Here is a 26038-nt window from a genome sequence, read left to right as displayed (position 1 = left end):
GTTACGATACATAAATAAGAACGAGTAAGTCGCAGCAGCACTATTGTTTGTACTATTTCACATCTACAAACTAACTGTGCTTTGTTGTTCAATCAATTCAGAGAAATAAGATTTGTGGGCCAAGTTCAACCTACCATTTTGTCAGTGGTAATAACAAAGCTCACACTGGGGCATGCAGAGCACATTCACATAGTGGCTTTAAAGAGCTCTTTAAAAGGAGTCAATGTTAAAGGGTGTATCACGTCATGATGTCATTCTCTCATCAATCACATACCTGTAATGTTGCTTTGACTCATCCATGTATGTCTGAGAAATCCTCAGATCTCCCATAGCATTAACGGGGGCCTACTCATGCAATACACTGCCTATTAACTATGAGCTATTGCATTCTGGCGACTACAAGAGTCAGTAAAACTAGTTAGGGAAGGTCACCATGAACAAAATGATTATTTGGACGTGTATCAGACAACATTATCGGCGTTTGACTGAGCTCAGGGCTTGTATCATGACCACAGAGGACTGGATTCTCCACATCATCAGGTGTCAAACCTGAAATAGAATCAACTATTAATATCCATGTACAGAGTGTCATTAGCCCCACAGTAGAAATACCTGTGGTTCAACTGGTGGCTTAACCTGGAGGCAAAGCCAAGGCGGCAGTATCAACCCAGTGCTGATTTGCCAGAAATCATAAGTACCATTTGCAACATATACAGGCTAGTTTTCTTCAGAGAAAATACAACATATTTTCTCTACATTGAGGGTGTGACTGGGTGTGTCTTCTCCAAATTAACAGCTGTTTGGAGTGGCGAAGAGTTATGCTGTAAGCAATGGTTGCAGTCAATGCAGTGTAAGACAAAACTTTGTCGACAGTGATGATTGAAATAGAGTCTGGTTTGGGTACAAAATACTTAAAATATTATAGTGAGTGCAATAATATAGATTAATTGAATATGACATTACATCTTTAAAGATTTCAGACACCTTAAATATTGTTAAGCATATAAACAGTTTGAATTATAAACAGTTGAGAAACCTTCTCTATCTATCTATCTATCTATCTATCTATCTATCTATCTATCTATCTATCTATCTATCTATCAGTTTTGTTTCATACTGTGTTTTTGCTATGTCTATTTACCTAGTTATAGTTTTTGATTGCCACACCTGCTTTGCATCTATTTATACCTGTCAATAAAAAATAATCACTGATTCCTAAATTGAGTCTTTGACTAAGTTTGTTTTCTTTTATTGTTCAGGTAAGCCCTTATATTTGGCATTTTCTGGTTTTTGAACATCCAGATTAGAAGCGTCTTTGATTTTGTTATAAAAACATAATATTTCTTTTGTAACTTTTTGACCTTAAAACTTTGTCTGCATTATATGTGGATTAGATTTCCCTAAAACAAGGTCTTTATTCGGTGAAAGTTGCAAACTGCACAATTTTGCATACTGACAGTTTCCAATTGTGAAAGTTTGTTCGCATTTCACGCATAGTCTCTTCACTGTTTTTTGTAAGACAAATGTTAGTTTTTGAAATCCACAATCAGCAATGATACAGCAATATTGGGCTTTAAAAGCCAGCTGTCCATATCAACGATATGTTTTTATGTTTTTATTTATTTTAACATTATGCATAGATACATTAACCTGAGGGTAAAAGAAAGTTTTCTGTAAGTGGACTAGTTTAACAACACTTTGTGATTTCAGAGGAGAGGATCATAAATCCCAGTGGTCCAGCTCATTGTAGCCACTGGGTGATAATTAACTGTTCTGGCTTGGTTCTAGTCAGGCCAGTCCTCTGAGGCCGGTCCTGTTTACCTGAGTGCAGTTAAAACACAAGGGAGGCCAAAGCAAAGGACACCAATCACAGTCATTAATGAACTCTGACAGGTCAAGAGAGACCGGTTAGCTCATTCCCAATCATTGGTCTTTCTCACTGGACCATGCCGAAGTTTTCTAAACATATTGCATCACGCTAAGTGGAACTGGTTCTTTCCTTTCAACTTAGACACACACTCGCAATGCAACCCAACAACTTTTGTCACTTTCTGAATAACTTCCTGGTAACTTTCTAACTCTGAGGTTCACCTGGTTTTAGGCTTTCACAAATTAAGTTATTGATATAGAAATAATTCATTTTTGATAGCAGGTAGAGGTGGGAATACATCCTCCACAGAAATATTAAAGAATAACAGTTTGTACCTGACTTTAAGACTGAGAATTGTTCCATGCTTTCCTAAACAGAAAAGCGACATTTGTGAAAATTATTAGTGAAAAAGCCAAACCATGTGAAATCTTTCACAATGTGCTGGAGAAAACAGACTTCTTTAATCCTCCCTTTCTCCAAATATCAGGTGGCTGATGACATTAATCTCCACACAATTAATGACTCGTTTCAAGTTATTTTTGGCAGCAGAGCCATGGCTTCCACTTGTATAAGTCAAGCTAGCACCCCTTACTTATTAATGAAGTATATGAACGTCAATGTTCTTACCTTTTAAAAGGTGTTTGCTGGAAATTGCTGCAGTCCACTGGTGAAATTTGAATCCAGCTCTATGCTAGTTCTAAGTCAGATGTAATGGGCCACACCTAAAGGACTTCACTATTCTCTCCTCCGGTCAGAATAAGATCCTCACCAAAAGCTTGGGAATCAGGAAAAAGAACATTATTTTGGGGGGCAGGCAGGATGGGTTTTTGCGTTTCTTTTAATAAACAGTGGTTCTACAATGCTTTCATGATTTCTCTATTTATGGATAAATGCCCTGTGGGTTCAAAAAACTTCAGAAATTGGTTTAATTCCAGATTGCCACATGTCAAAGACTCTGTTCTTGGATTTCTTTAGATTGTGTTGTTTTTGTAGCCTATTTCATGTTGTCAGACAGGCTCGATTTTAGTGACATCTCTATTCTAAATGTCTGGCAGTAATCAGGTCTGGATGTGGCAGGTGAAACTGAAAACATGATTAACCTCATGCTAATTAAATTAGAGATATTTACATTACTGGCGCTTCAGGCATCAGGTTTGTTCAGAAGATCTAAGACTTTATGGGGTTTCTGTGTCATCATGGCCTTGTTGAGAAATGTTTAGACTGGTTGTCAGAAATAAAATTTCATCTAGAGCTTTTATGTAATTCTGCTGTTTAAATGTTTGCTTTAAATTAAAATACCTTGTAGTTCTGGGTACAGATGAATTTTTCATAGCCAAAGTTTTGCACTTAATCTCTGCTGTCATGGCAATGGGCGTCATTACTTTCATTTACTCATTTGCTCAAGTAAACTTTTTGGGAAAAATACATTTAGGAGAAATTTTGCTACACAAAACCTTTTACTTTTACTTGAGTAATATGTTATCGCTACTAGTCTCTCCACTTCAAGAGACGTCACTGAATAAAGATAGCAAACCTGGATCAGACCAACGCCAGAAGTTTAGGTTAAAGTGAGACCTCTTGTTTATTCACAAGCTTTTTTGTTTTAATGTTGTTTTCTGTTATAATGTTTGTACTTTTACGCTTCTTGTACAATTTATCCATTTATCCTTCATTAAAATATGGACCAACTATGTGGCTGGTATAGAGCTACGCGACGTTATTTGACGCAGACATAGTAGCAGCCAGGCAAGCTAACGGCTAATGTCGGTGTGGCCTCTTACCTCAGGCAACAAAGAAGGGGGAAGTGCTAGAAAGGGAGAAAAAAAAAGGAAAATACAGCAAATAACATTTTTGATATGAAGAGCCTGAACGATTCAGTCACAATGGATGTATTTTGGCTATTTCTAGTTGGGCAAAAAACAAAGCAGAGTTCACGGCAAATTATATCGAACGTAACTTCTGACGTCATCAGGAAAAACCACACATTTGCTGAATCACCAGAAGCAGTGGCGCCCCCTGGAGCACGCAAAATGTAAAACAGTTCCATATGCTTATATTTCTTTTTATAGTGTATTTTATTAAGCAATATTTAAAATATTTCAATAGTATTAAAATACACAAAGAAGACTTTGAGAATTTATCTTTTCATTTATTTTAGTCCTAAAACATTCTTAAGTACAACACCACCAAAGACATTCATTAATAATTAAGATATGTACATTAAAAAGATTATTTACAATGAAAGGCCAAATAAAGAGAAGAAAAAAATAGCTTTTTTAGGTTTAATGAACAACCAATTAAAAAAGGTAAACATTTTTCATCATTATTATAAATATTTGAGATGAATTAGTCATTATTAATATAAATTAATAATGAGCGCATCAATGCTGAATCTGAAAATCACAGTAAAGACAGGTAATATTAATGGATAGTAACGTAAAAGAGAAGGCCAAAATGACAAAACCTTAAAACAAACAGTCACTTTCTCCTCGTTTGGGAGAACAACCTTCTCAGGTGTTTATAGATTTCTTTCATTTTCAGTCCATAAATGACTGGATTAAAAAGAGGACTGCACATTATTATACACATTGTCATTGCAAACCGTACAGCCTTTGAAATGTCAGATTCCAGTCTCACAATAATCATATCATAAGCAAACAAACAAGAGTAGTTGATTAACACCAGCAGGTGAGGTAAACACGTCTGTGCAGCTTTTTTCCTCACGTCCCCACAGCTTCTATAGGCCACTATCAGTATCATTGTGTAAGTGAACAGTATGAACACCATGGGAAAAACAGCAATGTTGAATAAAACAACTAGGCCGTACATCAACAAAGCTTTTGAAGCCACACAGAAAAGATAATTCACTGAATTGTTGCAAAAAATGCCTTTCAAAGTGAAGCTACAGAGCTTGGAATTGGCATTTCCAATGAAGGGCACAGCAATGTGACAAGCAGGTACAAACCAAGCTAGAACAAGGAAAACACTCACTGTTCTTTTTCTCATGATCGTATGATATTGCAGAGGTTTACATATTGACACAAATCTGTCAAAAGCCATGGCTGCTAACAGCAAATATTCTGAACAGCTTAGAGTGTAAAATGCAAATACCTGAATGAGACAAGCTTCGTACGACACGATCTGTTTCTCTGACAAGAAGTCAATCAAAAGCTTCGGGTAGATAGAAGTACTGAAAATAATAGAGTTGATCAACAAAGCAGCAATAAAGATGTACATGGGCTCATGGAGGTTCTTGTGGATCACAACCAGACAAACGACAGTAGAATTGCTGGACAGGATCAAAACATAACCTGTGACCATGATGGAGAAATAAACATACCGGTATTTTTCTAACTCCACATGGCCACCGAGATGAATGTATGTTACATTCATAGTATCAGCAAGAAGACGATTAAAAAAGTGACAGAAATAAGTAAATGAGACAGGTATAATGTCTGACAGTGTTGCTCATGAGAAAATAAACTTCTACTCGTGTCTCGTTTGTGCACAGGTCACGGTTCCTCTGTACGTTCTGAAAGGAAATGAGTTAGATCACCTATTTAAAGTCACTCCTTTAACCACTGTGGATTTCAGTCTATTCCAAGTGGAGCTGCTGGCATGCTAACAACTCCACGTGTGTAGAAGTGTGAAAACGTATTACTGAGGAACAATGAGTTAGGTCTTTGAAATGTTTTTATCCAGTAGAAATGTTATTTCAGAACGTAGCAGTTGCTGTTGAACTGTAGCGTTCACTCAGAGTTGTGCTGTTTACACCTAAAGGGTTAATATTCCTTCATGCTGAGTCTATATGCTCAACCACACTAACACACGCTTACTAAATGTCTCTATCAAGCTTAAGTCCATTTTGTTTTCCACTGAAACTGTAATTATGAGGGAAAAATTTATCCGTTTTATCAAACAATAAACAACAAAAATAAGCGCAGTGGTTCTATGTTGGTGGATGCTCCAGAATCTGGCTCATTTGACCTGTTGCTTTCTGGTTAGACGTGAAGAAAGCATTATAAGGCTTAAACAGCTTTTGTTCATTTCTTCTTAAAGGGGCAGTATTGCTTGTTTTACAGACACAAAGTGCCATTTTATAGCACAATGTTACCTTCAGTTGTCAGAAAATTTTAAATATATATCTAATCTGACTTAAAATGAATTGAACTGTGTAATTCACTGCCTTGAAATTGAGCTTGTCTCCTCTATTATCCCTTTAACAACATTTTACCAGTGTTGCACTGAGAAGTAGCTCCTTTAAAGAGCTCAGCAGATGCTCACTTCTGTCAGGTGTTTGCTAATTGCAGCTGGCTAGTCTGAAGGAGCCAGTCAGCAGTGCGAACAGCTGAAAGGTTGCCATGGCAATTAAATTATTTCTCAAACATGCATAAAAGAATCATGGAAACACTCCAACTATGTTTTTGATTCTTATAACATGATGTAAAAGTTTTTTTAAAAGTGTTGATTTTACCTGACACCGCCCCTTTAAATTAGAAAGAAAACCATTTTTAATCAGTTTATAGTTGATTTTATTTATAAAGTAAATAAATACAACATTGTATGTTTTTGTTGTTATTGTTTTCGCTGTAGTTGTTAATACTGAGTTTATGAAACCACTGTTTACTGTTGTCTTGCTGCCTTTTGTCAGAGAAGCCTGACTCCTCTGAGGCCGGTCCTGTTTTCCTTGAGGCACACTCTGACTGCCATGGTGGAAACACTAATGACACTCACTGCATAGGCCTGACGTAAGAACATGGCAGTGAAGGTAAAGTCAAAACAAACATGAGAAATTCACCGTAATTGACCATGATGAAGCTCTCACAGCACATTGCATCATGTTAAATTACACTAATTCACAACAAAAATACACTACAACTCAATATAAAATATCAGATGACTGAAATATAATGTAATTTTTGTAAAAAAACAAACAAACAAAAAACTTTTTTTCGGAATTCCAGTTTGGGCAATTTTAAGGTCGATGGAAATGCAGCTAATGTCCCTGTACATTTCTCCTTTGATCTTTCAAATATAGTGAGTGCAATCAGTGACATCCAAACAGTCAAACTCAGATTAAAAGTAGTTTATCCCATTATTTTACTGGATTGTTTAGCTGTTCTGCAGAAAACTAAAAAAAATATGCCAGCATGATGGAGCTTTATGCAGTCAGTGTGCATATATGCAGCTGAGTGCACTGTTTATTGTTTTAATAGGAAAGATTGTTTCAGGTAGATGGAAGAAAATCTTGAAAACACATATTACTGTTCATCCACTTCACAATTATGAACGTGCCTGTGTTGAAGGCAGATAAACAGTTTTCCTGTGACGGTAAGTTGTTTCATTTAGCAGCGGTTGATCATGAGGGTGATTGACAGCGCTAAGACCCTCCTGGTTCTGATTGGTTGTTTTTGGTCTGGGATGGGGCTTTTCTTCACACAGCAACAGCAGTACAGGGAGGAGCTTGATGTTTTCATAGATTATCTGTCTCAAACTCATGACAAATATGTAGAAAACATTGTTTTATGAAGGTTACTTATTGCAGCTTTAACCAAGGTGTCAGTATTTTAAGTGCAATACAGTCATATCTTACATACATCATTACTTTCTATAAAATATAGAAAACCTCAAAAATGAAGTAAAATACTTTTCCCCCCTTCTGATCAGTTTCTGATAGATTTTAGGCTGATGACCGACACAGGCGTTGTTAGTCTGAGTCCATTCAAAATTTGAAGTTCAGGGAACATGACAAATTTTGTGAGATGTTTTATTGTTACAAAACAAAACTCTTTTATAACAAAATTATGCAGCACACTTTCAACAAAGTCTTTAATATGTGCAGCAAATATTTTTGCCAAAGTGAGAAGAACACATTTTCTAGTAGGAGTTTTGTTTTGGCAGCAAATATGAAACGGTTCCTTTTGTAAAATATTCTAAGATAAAATCTAAAGAAGGATTGGCCTTAATGAAAATATTTGGAAAGTTTTGAAAATGTATTTAAAATAAAAGACAAAAACACAGGAGACTGAATGTCATTTCAAGAGAGAAGTCACGTTATTAATTTTTACACTATATATAATTGGATTACAAAGACTCAATATTATCATCAGTGTCAATAAAAGCCATAAAGAATCTAAAATAACAGTTTCAGACAGAGTGGTGAGTAATATGGTACTTTTTGAAAGGCATTAATAATGAAAAAATGTTCCACATTTTGAAATTTATTTCCACACAATGTAAAATGTGAAACAATGAAAGCTGAAATGACAGAGTATCTTTTCCTCAGCTATGCAGAACGTCCATCTGAGCTGCTAAAGATATAATCTTAACGGTGCTTTGAAATAAAACTTGGGAGAGAGCGACTAACAGAAACATGACAAGGTTTCCGATGAATCAGAGAAACACTGGCACTCAGAGTACAGATTTAAAAAAGACAGACTATCAGTCAGACAATGTGGGAGTAAAAACTGAAGCTTTCCATCGAAAGGCAAAAATAATGAAAGCTTAAAGACGCTATTATTTTCCTCTGGCGTGACAGAACAACCGCTTCAGGTGTTTGTAAATTTCTTTCATTTTCAGTCCATATATGATGGGGTTAAAGAGAGGACTGTACATTATTATTTGTAGCGTCATCACGAAACTTACAGTCTTTGAAATGTCGGACTTCAGTCTGACAATGATCACATCGTAAGTAAGCAAACAGGAATAGTTTAATAAAACCAGCAGGTGAGGTAAACACGTCTGTGCAGCTTTTCTCCTCACGTCCCCACCGCTCCTACAGGCCACTATGATAATCATTGTGTAAGTGAACAGTATGAAAACCATTGGAAGAAGGCTGAGGTTGAACAGAACCACCAGGCCGTAAACATACAGCGCTCTTGAAATCACACAGAAGTTATAATTCACTGAGGTGTTGCAGTAAATGCCTTTCAAAGTAAAGCTGCACAGTTTTAAGTGAGCAAATCCAACGGCTGGCACAACAATATGGCAGGCGGGCAAAAGCCAAGATAAAACGAGGAAAACTGTCACTTTTGTTTTTCTCATAATGGTTGGATATTGCAGAGGCTTACATATGGACACATATCTGTCATAAGACATGGCAGCCAGCAGCAAGAATTCAGAGACGCTTAATGAATAGAATAAAAAACCCTGGAAGAGACAGAGCGGGAACGTTATGATCTGCTTTTCAGATAAGAAGTCGATCAAAAGCTTTGGGTAGACCACGGTGCTGAAGAGCATGGAGTTCATCAGCAGAGCAGCGATGAAAACGTACATGGGCTCATGGAGGTTTCTGTGGATCACAATCAGACAAAACACTGTGGAGTTGCTGGACAGGATCAAAACATAACCTGTAAACATGAGAACAAAGTAGACATATCTGTATTTTTCAACCTCTATGTGACCGTCAAGAGTGATGTATGTGACATTCATTTCAGTGGGCAACGTAGAGAACAGAAATGAAAAAGTGAGACAGGCTAATAGTTTCAAAGTGCTGCACATAAGAAAATTAGTCGAATGCAGCAGACTCTCAGAAAAAAAGTCAGACTGTTGACTGATATCGAAGGACCTTTTAAAGAGCTTTTCTGACCACCATGGATTTCAGAGGCTAGTCCTTGAAGAGATGTTGGCATGGTAACGAGCTTTATGTTGAAACAACAAGTGAGAAGGTACGGCTCATTGTGCATCCATCATCCTTTTACAGCAACGTTTGTGATCCGTATGCAGATTAGTGCACTTTAATAAGAAGTAAAGATAGGAAAACCTTTAGAGATTTGAGGGTCACGGGTTTATTTCTATTCAATTTAAAATCTTATTGTATATTTTGTAAATTTAGTCTTTAAATGCACAGTAACAAGATGCCGACATGTAACATAAAAGAGGCATAAAATGATGGATTTAAGTCAGAAATTTACACATTCAGCCAGCGAAAATCTGATTATGTTAAAAGTTCTGCATTTTATGCTAAATTAACAGTTTGTTCATGGCAGTGGCATTAGTAGCAAGGTTTCCTCCAGAAAACTTGCTAAGCCCAGTGGTTGGGTGTTAGAGCAGTCATTCATCCAGCGGTCCGCCGTGTTTTTGAGTTAAAAATGTTTAAACCTAACAGGAAATCTGAAAATATCCTTTGATATTTATGTACAATTGAAATACTGGAAGATTAATACGTGAACACCAACTATAAAATCTTAAAAAATGCAAACATTTTAAAAAGACTTAGATAAATAAGCAATGTTAAGCCTGGTTGGGGAACAAGTAAACCCTGGAGGCCCGCCAGGCTTACAATACACTGGGGGAAACCCTGGATAGGTAATCACGTTTTATTCAAACTTATGTTTAACAGATGTAGTATTGTATTAAACAAAACTGATGCTTATCACCGTGACAAAATACAAAAGCATTTCACTCTGGTTGAGAGTCTTCTTTGAAAACATAAAAAAAAAAATTAAAAAAAATCAGTAATTTCCATTTTACATTTATGCACAAATTAGTTTACTGTTCTAAAAACAAACTCTCTTTAAAAATATATTTACAGTAAAAAACATAATCCTAACATTTTAAAACAAAGTGACAAATGAATGTTGTTAGGTAAAAACTGAGACTACTTAAAATGATCAGTTTCTCTGATTTTACTTTTTAGAGGTATATGTTTGAGTAAAATGAACATTGTTCTTTTATTATATGAACTACTGACATCATGTCAATGAAATTCCAAGCAAATGTTTTGTGCTTATTTTCAGAAAATGAGAAATGGTCAAAATAAAGACCAGAGCTCAAATAATGCAAAGAAACAAGTTCATATTCATTTAGAAACAACAAAACTAATGATTTAACTCAGTTCAGAAATCTATATTTAGTGGAAAACCAGGAGGTTTTCAATGGGGTTCAGTGCAGTGGGCTCTTCATGTTTTCCAGAGCTGTATATGTACAAAATGTTTAATATTTTGTTTTGGCTGTAAATATACAACTAAACCTTTCATAAAACATTGCTAAATAACATCACGTCAGTGACAGGCTTTATTAACAAAAATTTGTGCAGCATTTTGAAATATATTTACAAAAAAACATAGGCACAAGGATCTTCTTTAGCTTCACAGAACAACCATTTGTTGTTTATATATATATATATATATATATATAAAAATATAACTATAACGGTAGCACATCCTGTCTTAAAATACACAGGCTTTAAAACAAACTTGAGGAAATCTAGCTTAGAGTATCCTTATTGTATTTAAGGTAAATTAATGTGAGAAACACACAAAACTGATAAAATTCCACATGTTTACCTCTAATTATTAAAAAGTTTTCAAAAATAAATCAGACAAAAGACAAAAACGACCGAAGCTTTAAAAAGCTGTCACTTTCCTCTGGTGTGACAGAACAACCGCTTCAGGTGTTTATAAATTTTTCCCACTTTCAGTCCATATATGACTGGATTAAAAAGAGGATTATACATTATTATTTGCATTGTCATTACAAAACGTACAGTCGTTGAAATATCAGATTCCAACCTAACAATAATCATGTCATAAGTGAGCAAACAGGAGTAGTTGATTAACACCAGCAGGTGAGGTAAACACGTCTGTGCAGCTTTTTTCCTCACTTTCCCACAGCTTCTATAGGCCACTATGATTATCATTGTGTAAGTGAACAGTATGAAAACCATCGGAAGAAGACTGAGGTTGAACAGAACCACTAAGCCGTAGATCACTATCGCTCTTGAAGCCACGCAGAGAAGATAATTCACTGAATTGTTGCAAAAAATGCCTTTCAGAGTGAAACCACAGAGTTTCAAATGAGCAAACAGAACGATAGCCACAGCTATATGGCAGGCAGGCACAAGCCACGCCAAGACGAGGAAGCTCCTCACTTTTGTTTTTCTCATAATGGTTGGATATTGCAGAGGCTTACATATGGACACATATCTGTCATAAGCCATTGCAGCCAACAGTAAAAATTCAGAACCGCTTAAAGAGTAGAACAAAAAAGCCTGAAAGAGACACGCTTCATAAGCTATGATCTGCTTTTCAGATAAGAAGTCGATCAAAAGCTTTGGGTAGACCACGGTGCTGAAGAGCATGGAGTTCATCAGCAGAGCAGCGATGAAAACGTACATGGGCTCATGGAGGTTTCTGTGGATCACAATCAGACAAAACACTGTGGAGTTGCTGGACAGGATCAAAACATAACCTGTAAACATGAGAACAAAGTAGACATATCTGTATTTTTCAACCTCTACATGACCATCAAGAGTGATGTATGTGACATTCATTTCAGTGGGCAACGTAGTTATGAAAACAGAAGAGAAACAAGTGAGACAGACTAACAGTTTTAAAGCCGTGCGAGCGAGAAGAGACGTCTTCTCCGTTTGTGAACTGTTTGAGACACGGGGACCTTTTAAAGAGACTTCTTTATCCACCGTGGATTTCAGACACTATTCCTTGAAGACAGGTTGGCATGGTAACAACTTCTGACAAGTTTAAGGGATGTGTGAGAAGCGATGGCTCAAATTGCATACGCATTACTTTTACAGTGAAGTTGGCTTCCATTAATCACATTATTTTTTAATTTGTCGTAAAACAAACATCAAATTTTCTGCTAAGCGTAGACACTTAATGGCACTGACAGTTTAGATCTTCTAGCCTGTTATATGCTTTGTGTTTTTAACTTACAGCTCTATACATGAGGGAACAGATGAAACAAAAACAAAAAGATTTCCAAGAAAAAAATAGCTTCCCCTGTAAAGGTCTTTATTGGGTCTTGAGTTCAAATTTGAGATTTTGAAGTGTATTCATGTAGCACATTTAAAATCAAATACAATGTTACCCAAAGTTCTGTGCAGACGATATACAAACTATTTTGAAATGTCTCATTTGCTTGTACTGAGTCAAATAATGGGGCCATAAGAAGGACTCTGGAGAACTTGGCTGCATATGAGGAGGTAATCCAGGATCTTGATTCAGTTCTGATGGAAAAACTGCAGGAAAACCGGAGTTGAACACTGTTCTAGGGATTTGTAGTGATTGGTTCCTTTGTCTTGTACTTCTGTTCAAGATGACAGCAATGATGAACATGGCACCAGAGAGAAATGATGATGAGGATGAAGACAGTCTAGGAGAGGAGGATGGTGACAATGATCTTGACACAAGAGAGGATGATGATGATGCCATGGATAAGAAGGCGTTGAAGGGTTTTAAAGACTGTAAGGCAAGGATAAAAATGACACAAGATGACGACGGTAATCTAGAAGCACTTTCTGGAAACAGAATTGAAGGAGTTTCTGAAGACAGCACAGAAACTCTCTCTTTGGAGAGAGTCTCTAGAGCCTCAAACTGTTATCCTCAAGGGCCTGCCAGTAACTTAGATGTCTCTCTGTTTCAGCACACCTGGATCCAATATGAACTCATCAGCAGACCTTGACTGCAAGGTAGAGAGACTGTTTCACAATAATTTAATTCAATTTTGTAGGACAAGGGACACACGTAAAAGTTGTAGGACTCCGGCCCTCGAGGACTGCAGTCAGAGACCACTGCCGATCAGATTGGTGTTTCTCATTTCTGGTCCTCAAGGCCCACTGACCTGCACATTTCAGATGTGTTCAAATGACTGCATGACCTCGTCTGGTTGCAGAAGTCTGTTCATCACCCACTCCTTCAGGTCAGCTGTGTGGCAGAAGGAAAAAATGTGTTGACTTTCAGTTGTGACTGTGCTTTCTTGTATGTCATGAACTGCTGTGACCATAAATATATTTGGGCGTTTTAGTGACATGGGAGAGCAGTGCTTGCTTGTTGGGGGAGGCAGTATGCTTCGTTTGTGACTTGCTTCCTGGAGAAGTACAATTCTTAACTCTCTTTTCCTGGGACTTCTGGTTCTTATTTTTTACAGTTAAGAGACAGAATTTCACTCTCCTACTGTGAGACCTGAGTGTAAACCTTGATGGTTCCCTTAGGAAGGTGAGAGCAGTGATCCAATCTAGCTTCTATCATTTCAGACCGCTAGATAAAACATTTGGCTTCCCTTCACCGACTCCCTGTCTATCTTAGGGTTCAATTAAATTTAACTTTTTGTTTTTAAATCATTGCGGCTCAAACCTTGCGTAGTTCTGAGCCGTTCCTTTCATGCTCCGAAACACGAGGTCCAGTGCAGAGTTATTGCTTTCCGTTCCCAGATCTAAGCTGGTGGAGACAGTCTTCTCTGTGGCGTGTTTCTGGAATAGCCTCTCCCTAAATATTAAGTCAGGAGAAACTCTGGAGCATTTTAAATCCCTTTTTTATTAAGTCTCGACTTTTTGCACATTGACCCAAATGGTTTTGTTTTACTGTTACATTATTTCTTACCAACTGTCTTTGTTAGCTTAACAGCCTCTTAAGCAGCTTTTTTAAGCTTAAGTGGCCTTTATTTGAGAGCAGTTAGACAGGAATTTGGGTAATGAAAGAGGGGGAAGACATGGGGCAAAGGTCATCAGGCCAGGAATCGAACCTGCGGCGGCCGCGTCGAGGACTAAGGCCTCTTTATGTGGGTTGTGCTTAACCCCTGCACCACCACAGCCACTATATGCTGTTTCTGCTTCTGTCTTTTTTGATTTTTAACAATATGGTTTGTGTTTACATGCAAAGCACTTTGTGCAGTTTGTTCTGTTGGAAACATGCTGTGTGAATAAATTTGACCTTGATGTGTCTGAAAGAGGTTGTTTTGCTAAAGGTTAGTTATTTTTTATTTAAGAAGAACCTTTTCGTGAGCAGTCATCTCAAAGTGTTCAAAGAAGAAGAATATGTTTTGAATATGTTCTCTTTCAGTCAAAAATACTCTTTTCATTTGCTATTGTCTCTGCTGATGTGGACCAAACTACTTAAAAAAACACGATCTAACTGAACATCTCTAACACCCCAACGATCGACCACCTCAACACTAAAGCGCTAATCTAGAACAGTAAGCCTCCTCAGTTCTCTACTTCCCCAAATTCAAGCCCCACTTGAGCCGACAATCTCTCTCCAGAATCCTGAGACCAGAACCTCATTGTACCAATTCATTATTTATTGTAAATAAACCTTTTTCTTACCTGCATTCTTTGTATAATTTTGCATGTAGGTCAAGAAAATAACCAAAATCCTGACAACTGGGATGGGATTTTTTTTTTTTATTATGTTACGTCAATACTTAATCCAAAAAAAAACATTTATTTTACCTTATATGTCATAAAAAAAGGTTTATGCAGCAGTTCCTGTAACAAGTGGAATGAAAAGGGAGAAGAAACACAAACACAATATTTCATATTTAAATATAATATTTAGCTTTTATTTGACTTATAATGTGTGACAGTCAATCATTCACTGCTTTTGTTTCAATGATCACAACTTTTATATGTCTTCAATTTTTTGTTGAGTTCATGGAAAACACAACTAAAAGGCAATAAATCAGCCTGTAGTTGGATGACAACATTCAAATACTTTAAATAAATAGTTTGAAGGAACAAAAATAATCTGCAGATTATTTTACACGACGGAAAAAATGTTACTGTTAGGATCTGTGTTTTCTGTGTAGTTTCTGTCTGTCTAGTCCTGTTTTCCCCTGAGTCTGTCTTGATTGATCCCAGCTGTGTGTCGTTCCTGTGATTACCCTCCCAGTGTATTTAGTCCCACCTGTTGTCAGTGTTCTTTGTCGGATCGTCGTCGTGTCTCACGTCTGTGTCTGTTCCTGTGCTGCCAGTTATTTTCTGTTGTTCCTCCCAGTTTATCATTAAATCTTATTTTCATCATGACTTCCTGGGTTCCCCGGCGTCTCTCTCACCGCTCTCCTCAACACACCATGACAGTTTTAGGTGTTTGGAGATTTCTTTCATTTTCAAACCGTAGACAATTGGATTAAAGAGAGGATGGTACAGCAACACCTGCATCGTCATTAACAAGCGTACTGTTTTCGAGATGTCCGACTCCAGTCTGGTCACAATCACATCGTAAACACAGAAGAGTGAGTAGTTGAATAAAATCAGCAGGTGAGGTAAACATGTCTGTGCTGCTTTTCTCCTGACAGCTTTACCGCTCCGGTACGACATAACTAGGATCCTCGCGTAGGTAAAAACTACGTAAAGGAAAGGAAAAAATGTAATACTTAGCAAATTAATAACACCCAAAAGGGACAGCGTGTGCGAGATCTCGCAAGCGAGCTTATGAATGGCTGAGTTACAAAAAAATCCTTTCAGGTTGAAGCTACAAAGTCTGTGTTTAGCTGTCAGTAACCAGAGAGCAACCAGACAGGCAGGCAAAAGCCAGGCCACAACCAGCAGGACGCAGACGGTGGTTTTCCTCATCACGTTTGCATATCGCAGAGGCCTAAATATAGACACGTACCTGTCATACGCCATGGCTGCCAGCAGTAACAACTCTGCATTCCCAGTAACATAATAAAAGAAATATTGAAAGTGGCACATTGCGTGTGATATGATCTGTCTCTCAGACAGGAAGTCGACCAAAAGCTTCGGGTAGATTGCTGTGCTAAAAAGAACAGCATTCAGCAACAAGGCCGCGATGAAGACGTACATGGGCTCATGGAGATTTTGGTGAATTACAATGAGGTAAACAATCGTGCAGTTACAGCAAACAATCAGAATGTACACCGTCAAAATCGTTAGAAAGTACAAATATCGATATTTCTCCACCTCAACATACCCGTCGAGCGTTATGTAGGTTTCATTCAATTTGTCACCCATCGAACCAGTGAGAAATCTAAGTCAGTAGAGCAACCTTGTTACCAACATATTGACTGATAAAACTCCTTCAGAAGACACTGAAAATATAATCTGAATTTGAAGGGACTTAACGACAACGATCAGCTGTTATTTACGATGAAGTCAACCCAGCAGTTTGAGAGGGAAGTCCCTCTGAGTCTCATAAAGGTACATATTTCCCTCTGGAGCTCATTAAACTTTCCAACTAATGGATCCAACTCTCCAAACACAGGAGGCCGAATTTATTAGATGTTGTCTTTATTATTGTGACATGATCAATACACGAACAAGTTATGGTTTGGGCTTGTGTCAGTAATTGTGTTGATAGTATAATTTAGTTTTAAGTAAATTATTAATGGGCTGTCTGGATACCTACTTATAGCACAATCAAGTAACTATGTTACCTTTCTTGTTATAAAAATGCTATATATCAAATATGACTAAAGAAATCATCACCACATGGCTGCTCTATTAACTCTTTAACAAGGTTTTTACCAGCGTTGCACTGAGAAGTAGTTTGCATAATGAGCTCACCAAATGCTCAGCTCCACCAGGTGTTTGCTAAATGCTGCTGACTAGTCTGAAGGAGCTGAGTGGGGGAGTCACGAGGAGGGGTGTCTTGTGAGGTGGAAGCTTGAAAATTTGGAAATTGCAAACTTGGCAACACTCCAGGTATGTTTTGGACTAACCCAGGGTGAAACAGCGAACCAAAATCCCCACTCCATGGACTCCCTCCCCCTCCACCTTCCCTCCTACCCTCTAGCCCCAACATGGGTTCCCCACCATGTTGGGAGCACACAAACATCAAACACATGCACCCAAACACAGTTGTCACAAATTTCCCATCCATGAATCTCCCACCGCCTGTCCCTGAAGGGGACATCCCTGCAGGAGAGCTCCAATCCCAAAAAGGTGATGAGAGGATGCTCAGCACACAGCTCCATTTCATTGTCACCGCCCAACCAACCAACCAAAATGTCAGCAGCCCTGCACCCAAAAAAGGATACAACCACCCCACAACCCTCTACTCCCAATCGTCTCTGGGGGGCTGACTTTGAGAGGGAAGTCGCTCTGTTGCCCCCCAACCCCGGCCTGCCCGCACGAAACAATACCATGCCATGCCAGTCAGGAACCCATACCCAAACCGACCCACTGCTCCAGGCCAAGCTCAATCTGCCTGCCACAAAGAGTCACCACAAGGTGCACCCCACTGCTTTGCCCACCTGACAGAGACAGAGTGAGTGGGGGCCAGACCAGCAGGAAGAAGCAGCAGAGGAAGGCTAGTCCAGCACACCAAAGATCAGGCACCCAACCAACCCCTCACCTTGAACCCACAGGCATGCTGGCAACTCACTATCTACACACAACACATCCACCTTAAATGGCACACCAGGTCCAAAATGAAACCACGTTCCCGATTACTGCCACACACCTCTAATGGCCAGCAACAGCCAGCCAGAAACCCGGGGTCACTTTGGCCAATGAAGGGTTGGCCATCGCAGTCAGGACTCGTGATCCAAAAGTCTGAGCAATCCTGGGAGAACCAGAATCCCCCCAAAGCCCGAAGCCACATGGCCTGCTCCTCCTGCCGGCCCCCCAACTCCTAACAGAGAATAGGGGTATGAAAAGACCCCAAAAGACTTTTCCATACGTTGTGGGGTTTCTCCTTATCCTAAAGCCAAACAAAATCAGATTAACATTTATTCGTAACATGTCGGAGCTTGTGTGAAGGGGTGAGATCCACAGAGTTTAGACTGTTGGGACTGTTTCAGTCTGTTTCTGGCTGGATTCTTTCTGGCCCATCTCCAGATGGGGTCGGGACCGGCATCTAGGCCTGGATGGCTTGGCTGGTGCTCAGATTCAGGTGTTTGTCAGATGCACTCTCAGTTGGGCTGCTATTGCCACTAAATACATCTTGTATCAGCTTGAACTTTCCAATGATGTCAGTTATTAGTATTATATGTGCATATGTTGTTTGTTGTTTTTTATCCTCTTTCCGCAGGTCAGAGTTCAAGGGTTTTGACTTGTGTTCTCTATATGCTAATTTCTCTTCCCTACTCTTATCTCCTTTCCTTTTAAGCCTTTTCCTTTTTTTCTATTTTATTTGTGTCCATTACATTTCAAATAAACCCAACACATTTTTTGTAAAGTTTTATATATACATATGAAATAGAAGCTGTAATTCTCCGCTTGTGAAAGTAAATCTGTTGGGCCTGATAGAAGATGTTGATGGCTGATGTAATGGACCTCCAGAGACGAGCTGTCTGGAGGTTTGTAACATGCTGAAGCAACCTTATAAAATTTTATCAAAGGCTCAGTGTGCTTCATTTCAAGCAGCGGACTCACTGAGTGCACTACCATGAACAATGAGATGAATGTTACCTACATTTTTCTGGATGGGTATGTGGAAATGAGCAAATACAGATATGCTTACTTTCTTCTGATGTTCTCAGCCTACGTCCTAATCATATGCAGTAATTTGACAATCGTGTACCTCATCTGGGTTAACAAAAACCTCCATGAACCAATGTATGTCTTCATTGCTGCCTTGCTGGTGAATTGTGTCTTTTACAGCAGCACCACTTACCCAAAGCTTCTGATTGACTTCTTGTCTGAAAAGCAGAGAATAACCTACGAAGCCTGCCTCCTTCAGTTTTATTTCTTTTACTTTGTGGGTCCGGCAGAGTTCTTTCTGTTAGCGGTCATGTCTTATGATCGGTATGTGTCCATATGTAAGCCTCTGCTCTATCCAACAATTATGACAAACACCACTGTCACCATTTTCCTGGTTTTCTCTTGGTTCGTTCCTGCTTGCCACGCATCAATTCCACTAATAATGCTCAGCAGCACCAAAGTTAAACTCTGCAGCTTTAACATCAGAGGGATATTTTGTAACAATGCAGTCTACACGCTTCAGTGCGTGATGCCGAGATCTCTTGCTATATTCGGTGTGTTTGCCATTCTAGATATTGTAATACTTCCTATACTTTTCATCCTGTTCTCCTATACAAAGATCCTGATCATTTCCTACAGGAGCAGCAAAGAGGTCAGGAGAAAAGCAGCTGAGACCTGCCTGCCCCACTTGTTGGTGTTGTTCAGCCTGACTTTGTTGAGCGTGTACGACATATGCATTGTACGCGTGGAGTCAGACTTTTCAAAAACGGCCCGTTTAATCATGACGTTGCAGATTGTTCTGTATCACCCTTTGTTTAACCCGTTTATATACGGATTTAAAATGAAGGAAATTTACAAACATCTGAAGAGGTTGTTCTGGCAAGGAAAAGCTGTCTTCAGTAAAAATCTGCAGTAATTGCAGTCAATACTTCTGATGCACCATATGCAAAATATGTTTTACCTAATGTCGTTTAAAGTTTTACTATTATTGTGTCTATTTATCTGACGCATGTCAATATTACAAGTTTGCAGCGGATAAATATTAGAAATAAAATCACCAAATTAGCCCATGTATACAATGTATTCATTTGTAAATGTTTGTATTATCCTTTACAGAATAAAATTTGCCAAACAATTTTGATTTTGTTATTTCTGCCCCCTTACTCTAAAACTCTGTGCACATCAACAATTAATAAATAATATAATTAATAGACTGTGAGACGATCAGATAGTGTTGCTCATGAATTAAAATGTATACAGTTTCAATTCGAGATGCCACTACTAGTGGAACAAATATCATACAATAGAGGAAAAATTACATTTAAGATAAAGTAATCCTTTAAGTTTACTAGATAAACACACGTCACAATGTCAGTGTTTTGGTGTGTTGTGGGGATTTGCGTTCAACAGTTTCAGTTTTCTTTCAGATAAAGGTTTTATTTCTTGTTTGTAAGTATCAAGGTAATTACTTCTTCAGCTCAATCTCCTTCCTGTTAATGCAGCTCCTGTAGATCAGTTATTCCCCTCACCTGTCCACCGTAGTGTTTAAGTTAGAGTCATGGCTTTGTCTGTTGCAGGATTCTTGTACATCTTACGTCTGTTATTTGGTCAAGTCAAGTCTCTGAAATAAATCTACATTATGCCACGCTGCCGTTCGTATTTTGGCTCACCTTTATTTCCTTCACCACCAACCCTGAAAAGAGATGCTTAAATATTGTCTGCACTTTCTCATCGAGTTAATTGCAGGGTTCTAGTTAACAGCATTTTAAGTGAAAACCATATGTCAATATTTTCAACTCAAAAACTATTTTTGCTATTATTGAATAATTAGACATGTGAACTCAAAAATATGCTCACATGTCATGTTTTGCTTTTAACCCATTACTTAGGTTATTCAAGCATCAGACTGGTGGACATTTACTCATTCAGCATTCAAGTGTTTTAGGAATCATTCGTGGAACTTTGTTGAATAAATATTTCTTTAGAAATGCGAACTGTATATGCCGACATTCGCGTTTGGGAGGTCTGTGTTTGCTGCAACATGTTTATCAGAAGCCAGTTGTTAGTGTTAGTTTGTACTTTTGATGACATGCAAGTACAGATGTTGAAAATGCCATTGTCAGCCAATGGAGGGCATCTGAAGATGGCGTGGTGCTACTTTGTGAAATCAGACCCTGGCTGAAATATTAGGTAAAAAAGGAGGCAGCAGACTTTTTATTTTGTGTACAATATATCTGCCCTAGCATTTGTGAACAAATAGGCTTTAGAAATTGGAAACATACCTTAGAAAAAGATAAAGGACTTTTGGGAAACAAGCATGGTTCCTCAAAATGCTCATCTCTTCCTTCCATTGAGGCCAAGGTTGGAAACTGCTGAATGATGATGTCACCTACAATGTTGATGAGGACATTAAGAAATAAGCGTCAATGACATTTAGGTACGCTGCAGTCAACTACTTAATTGTCCATCAACAAATGACAGCACAGATTCTCAGGGGGAGTCAGAAGTGCATACAGTAATTCCTAATAATTTTAAAATAGTTGACAAATTGCAGACCTCAGGGTAAAAATGCAGAATACCACCAATGACACCTCTAAAACATGACTTTCATTAACCTTCCCATGTCTACTGTCCCTACACATGTATACGCTCCTACCATCTGGTATGCCACCAGTCAATTGCTTGCCCTGCAGAAACATCTGCACTACAGCTTTCATCTGCTTGATGCACCTCTCTGGTTCTTGGTGGATTCTTCTGGGATGAAGACATGCAATGTTCCTAACCATGGGAAATTTTAGGGGACATTTTCCCTGCAACTTTCCCACCACCTTGACAAGGCAATGCAAACACTCTTGCCTGAAGTTGAGCACCGAAAGCTCCCCTACTTTAAGTCAGTTACCCCATTCCAGGTTAAATTTATATTCTTCTTGCAAACTTTGCAAAAAGCTTGGCGATCGTCTCCCATGACCGACATAGATGCCGGGTCTTCAAGCCAAAGCTGCGCGAACTTACATTTCCCCATGGTGGGGTGCAAAATGACTTGCTACTTCCAGAAAATTAGGCGGTTTCGACAGTGCGCATGCGCACAGTGGGTCCCCGAGCAGAACATCAACGTCAGCTAAGGGTATATTTTTACAGAATACAGCTTGTATAGTTAAACGAACTTAAAACAAAAAGTCATCATCAACGGAAAAATGAAAATTTTGAAGCGGTTAATGAAAAATTTACTACCAAGTGAAATTCTGCTTGTTACCTTCTACTACCTTTTACTGGCCTTAATTTGAGCCAATTTAATTTACTACCTTTTACCACCATGCGGAAACCCTGATTTATGTCCAACTTAGCCTGGTCATTGCCTTCCTGAGTTATTCTGTTCTATTAAAATCACAGGTCAACTCAGACATACCACAGCAAACCATCACATTTCAGCTGTCCGTATAGCTAACATGCAAGTTTAATGGTAGTTGAACAGAACTAGAAGAAAACCCACGTACTGAATAACATGTTACACAAACTCTTTAACAGAATTCATTATGAATATGCCAACCCTAGCTACTATTTGCAGAGTAGTGATAACTTTAAGAAAACTTTTGGCCTCCAAGGTTTTATGAACTTGGTAAGCTGCAAGATTTTTGAGTTAATGAGTCCCATGGAGAATAAGTGAATATAATAAAAACCTACACGCACCAAGACCAACTGCTTTGCACATTTTGAGAGAGAGCAGACAACAGACATACTTTCAAATTCCTTTCAATTTTTAAAAGTGAAACCATTGCCACTTTCTGTTCATGATGTTATGTTTGTGTACAGCATATTTATGGATGGTGAAGTTAATGAAACATTTTTGACTCTTGATGGACATGTAGAATTGCATAAATACAGGTATCTGTATTTTGTTGTCACACTGACTGTGTACATTTTTATTGTTGTTGCTAACCTGACCATTGTGTATGTCATATGGATGCATGAAAACCTCCATGAGCCCATGTACGTTTTCATCGCCGCTTTGCTTCTGAACTCTGTTATTTTCAGCACTAACATTTATCCAAAACTGCTGTCAGATTTTCTATCTGAAAAACAGATTATATCATATCCGGCTTGTTACGTGCAGTTTTTTCTCTACTATTGTTTGGGCGCTTCAGAGTTTTCACTGCTGGCAGCAATGGCCTACGATCGCTACGTGTCTATATGCAAACCTCTGCAATATGCAACAATAATGGGAAGAACCACAGTTAGTATTTACTTGAGTCTAGCTTGGCTGGTGCCTGCGTGTCTGATTGCAGTTATGGTAGTGCTGAATGTTAATGTAAAGCTCTGTAAATATGATATAAATGGAATTTTATGTAATAATTCAATCTACGGTCTCCACTGCGTAGACTCGAAGGTGCAAACCGTGTTTGGTGCCGTTGTGTTGGTTTTGACTCTGTTGTTCCCTCTGCTTTTCATAGTTTTTACTTACACCAGAATATTTATCATATCCTATCGCAGCTCTAAAGAAGTCAGAAAGAAAGCAGCTCAGACCTGCTTACCCCATCTGCTGGTGTTGATCAGTTTCTCCTGTTTGTGTGCGTTTGATGTCATCATAGCTCGACTGGGATCCAACCTTACGAAGGTTGTCCGTTTAATAATGACTTTACAGGCAGTTCTGTATCATCCTCTGTTTAATCCAATCATATATGGTTTAAAAATGAAGGAGATATCTAAACAACTGAAAAGGTTGTTCTCTCAAGCTAAAGTAACACACTTCTAAAGTTTCTTATTATATCAACGTAAGATTATTTGACACATTCTTATACGTTTGTATTGTTAGTCATGCGAAATAAGTAAATGTGCTATGGTTTACAAAAACCTTTTTATGAAGAGCAGTCTTGTCTAACTAATGTAAATTTTCTAGTTCAATTTTGCATAGCTTCTTTCTTAAGATTGTCGTGTAGAAAAAAAAAACTATGGTTGAAATACACAAAAAGTATAAAAAACATGAAATAAGCATCTGATCCAGAGTGAGTAAGTTATAGCGGCCCTCATGTATAACGTAATTGGGACTGTCACAAGAGAAAGAACTGTACACTGTCTTAAAATAATTAACATTACCTGACTCTTTTGAATTAAAGCCATTTTTTCTCCATTAAAAGCCTCTGACTACATTGTTTTTATCTCAGTGGTGTATTGTTGCTCAAGCATATAATACATAAATTTCATTCCAGTTGATACTTGGTTACTGGCACGTAACGCGTTGGTGTTTTTTCTACCAACGTATAAACTTTATTACTGGCTCAATTTTTAGATTCTGAGGTGGTGTTTGATGTAGATTTTGTATAAATCGTGTGCACACAGAAATTGGAGGTATGAAGGCATAGGAAATGCGTGTTCAGCTAAAGGCTGTGAATGGCTAGCTAAAGACTATATATAAGACTAAGGGTATGAATGACAGCTAAGACATGGACCCTGCAAGAGACAAAGACTATGGATGGCTTAAATACACAAAGGGTAATCAAAGAGACAAAACACAGCTGGGAACTAATCAGGGAAACAGACATGACGGCACAGAGCCTCAAACAGATCTAACAGAAAACCTATAGAAAACACACAGAGAACTCAAATCACATAGGAAAAATCCAAACCCTGACAGTAGTTAGGCGAATGTTTCTGAGCTCCAACCGGAGCTTATGGTTCTCCTAGTTGGCCACCTTCCTGCAGCCAGCACAATCAATGTGGGACCCAGGTCAACACCTTCCGAGTTGCTAGGTAGATCAAGTACCCGTACATATACAGGTTAAACTGTTGCTATACATATACAGGTTATGTACAGGTACCTGTCTTCACATGCGCCGAATCAGTAAAGAGTTGGACATTGAAAAATGTGATAACCTTAAAGGGGCAGTGTTATGTATTTTCTGGGTACATCTTGCCATTATATAGCACAATCAAGTAGCCATTTTACCTTCAGCTATAAAAATGCTGTATATCAAATATGACTTCAGAGAAATTTGACTTCAGTTTGGAGCCTTGGAATTGGACCTCTGTCTATTTAAGAAGCTCCCATTCTGTCCGACACTCCGCCTTCATTACGTCGTCATGGCAACGCTTCTCCATGCTGTTCTTAGATGCCATTTACAATTATCCTTACAAACTTTCTGTATGACAGATTTTGATTCAATTGATTTACCTTACTTTCTAAATATTTGTGGAAATCATTTGAAGAATTGAAACTTAGTTGTCATCGGTTCATCTGAAGTATTTTGTGTATTTAAGTTTATGTTGAAAACCTCATCTGAGCCTGGTTGTTATTTGTAGAGTGGCACTTTTAAGTTTAGATATGACACACTGAAAGAAACAAAAGTTCCCAAGAGAAGAGCTTTAACATTCGACGTAGGTGCCGACGTAAGGTCCAGGTCTCCAGGTTGTTATTCTGAAGGAGGAACAGTTGCTACTCGTTGTTTATTGTGCTGTTTATGATATTATTATGTCTTTGTGAAACACATTTATGGAAGGTGAAGTTAATCAAACATATATAACCCTTGAAGGACATGTAGAGTTGGACAAATTCAGGTATCTTTATTTTGCAGTCATGCTAGCAGCGTATGTTTGCATCGTCGTCTGTAACCTGACCATTGTGTATCTCATATGGACGCACAGAAACCTCCATGAGCCCATGTACGTTTTCATCGCCGCTTTGCTTCTGAACTCTGTTGTTTTCAGCCATGGGCGTAGGTTTGGGTAGGGACGGTAGGGACATGTCCCGACCAATATTCACGGGATATGAAAAAGTCCCGACCAATTTTTGCCATATTGGCTCAAAGAACGTGGATCTACGATCTTTGATTAGCAGCAACAGGCGGTGCGCGGAACGGAAGCTTCTTAGTTTGACATTTATTATGAGCCTCCGAGACCGTGTCGGAACGGTGCTGTGGGGGGGCGGGGAGGGGGAGTCAGTTGAATCGTCGGACGTTCTTTGATTAGCTGCAAAAGGCGGCGGCTAGCTGGGCACACGCGTCTCCTTCTGAGTCGCCATGTCGCCACCAAAAAAGAAAAGGAGACATTAGAAGTTA

The 26038-nt window shown here is 38.5% G+C and overlaps 6 protein-coding genes across 6 annotated transcripts; 2 read left to right on the top strand and 4 right to left on the bottom strand.

The window, feature by feature from the left end:
* Nucleotides 1–4348: 4348 nt before the first annotated feature.
* LOC103152168 (olfactory receptor 4E1-like) lies at nt 4349–6702 on the bottom strand. Its single transcript, XM_007572533.2, has 2 exons — nt 6669–6702; nt 4349–5325 (listed from the first exon to the last, which is right to left on the bottom strand). Exons 1-2 carry the CDS (start codon nt 6700–6702, stop codon nt 4349–4351), a joined length of 1011 nt encoding a protein of 336 aa, XP_007572595.2.
* Nucleotides 6703–8254: 1552 nt separating this feature from the next.
* Nucleotides 8255–9539, bottom strand: LOC103152167 (olfactory receptor 11A1-like). The gene has a single exon (XM_007572532.2). It carries the CDS (start codon nt 9368–9370, stop codon nt 8387–8389), a length of 984 nt encoding a protein of 327 aa, XP_007572594.2. The 5' UTR covers nt 9371–9539; the 3' UTR covers nt 8255–8386.
* A 1689-nt stretch (nt 9540–11228) lies between these two features.
* LOC103152166 (olfactory receptor 11A1-like) lies at nt 11229–12143 on the bottom strand. The gene has a single exon (XM_007572531.1). It carries the CDS (start codon nt 12141–12143, stop codon nt 11229–11231), a length of 915 nt encoding a protein of 304 aa, XP_007572593.1.
* A 3300-nt stretch (nt 12144–15443) lies between these two features.
* Nucleotides 15444–16577, bottom strand: LOC103152135 (olfactory receptor 11A1-like). Its single transcript, XM_007572487.1, has one exon. The coding sequence runs from the start codon at nt 16575–16577 to the stop codon at nt 15624–15626; it is 954 nt and encodes a 317-aa protein (XP_007572549.1). The 3' UTR covers nt 15444–15623.
* Nucleotides 16578–18954: 2377 nt separating this feature from the next.
* LOC103152165 (olfactory receptor 6N2-like) lies at nt 18955–20013 on the top strand. The gene has a single exon (XM_007572530.2). The coding sequence runs from the start codon at nt 18955–18957 to the stop codon at nt 19903–19905; it is 951 nt and encodes a 316-aa protein (XP_007572592.1). The 3' UTR covers nt 19906–20013.
* A 2718-nt stretch (nt 20014–22731) lies between these two features.
* On the top strand, nt 22732–24206 carry LOC103152134 (olfactory receptor 11A1-like). The gene has a single exon (XM_016660921.1). It carries the CDS (start codon nt 22786–22788, stop codon nt 23737–23739), a length of 954 nt encoding a protein of 317 aa, XP_016516407.1. The 5' UTR covers nt 22732–22785; the 3' UTR covers nt 23740–24206.
* The last annotated feature ends 1832 nt before the right edge of the window (nt 24207–26038 follow it).

The sequence above is a fragment of the Poecilia formosa genome, unplaced genomic scaffold (assembly GCF_000485575.1).
Source record: "Poecilia formosa unplaced genomic scaffold, Poecilia_formosa-5.1.2 Scaffold302, whole genome shotgun sequence".
In the NCBI taxonomy this organism is placed as follows: domain Eukaryota; kingdom Metazoa; phylum Chordata; class Actinopteri; order Cyprinodontiformes; family Poeciliidae; genus Poecilia; species Poecilia formosa.
This window is presented reverse-complemented; position numbering and strand designations above follow the sequence as displayed.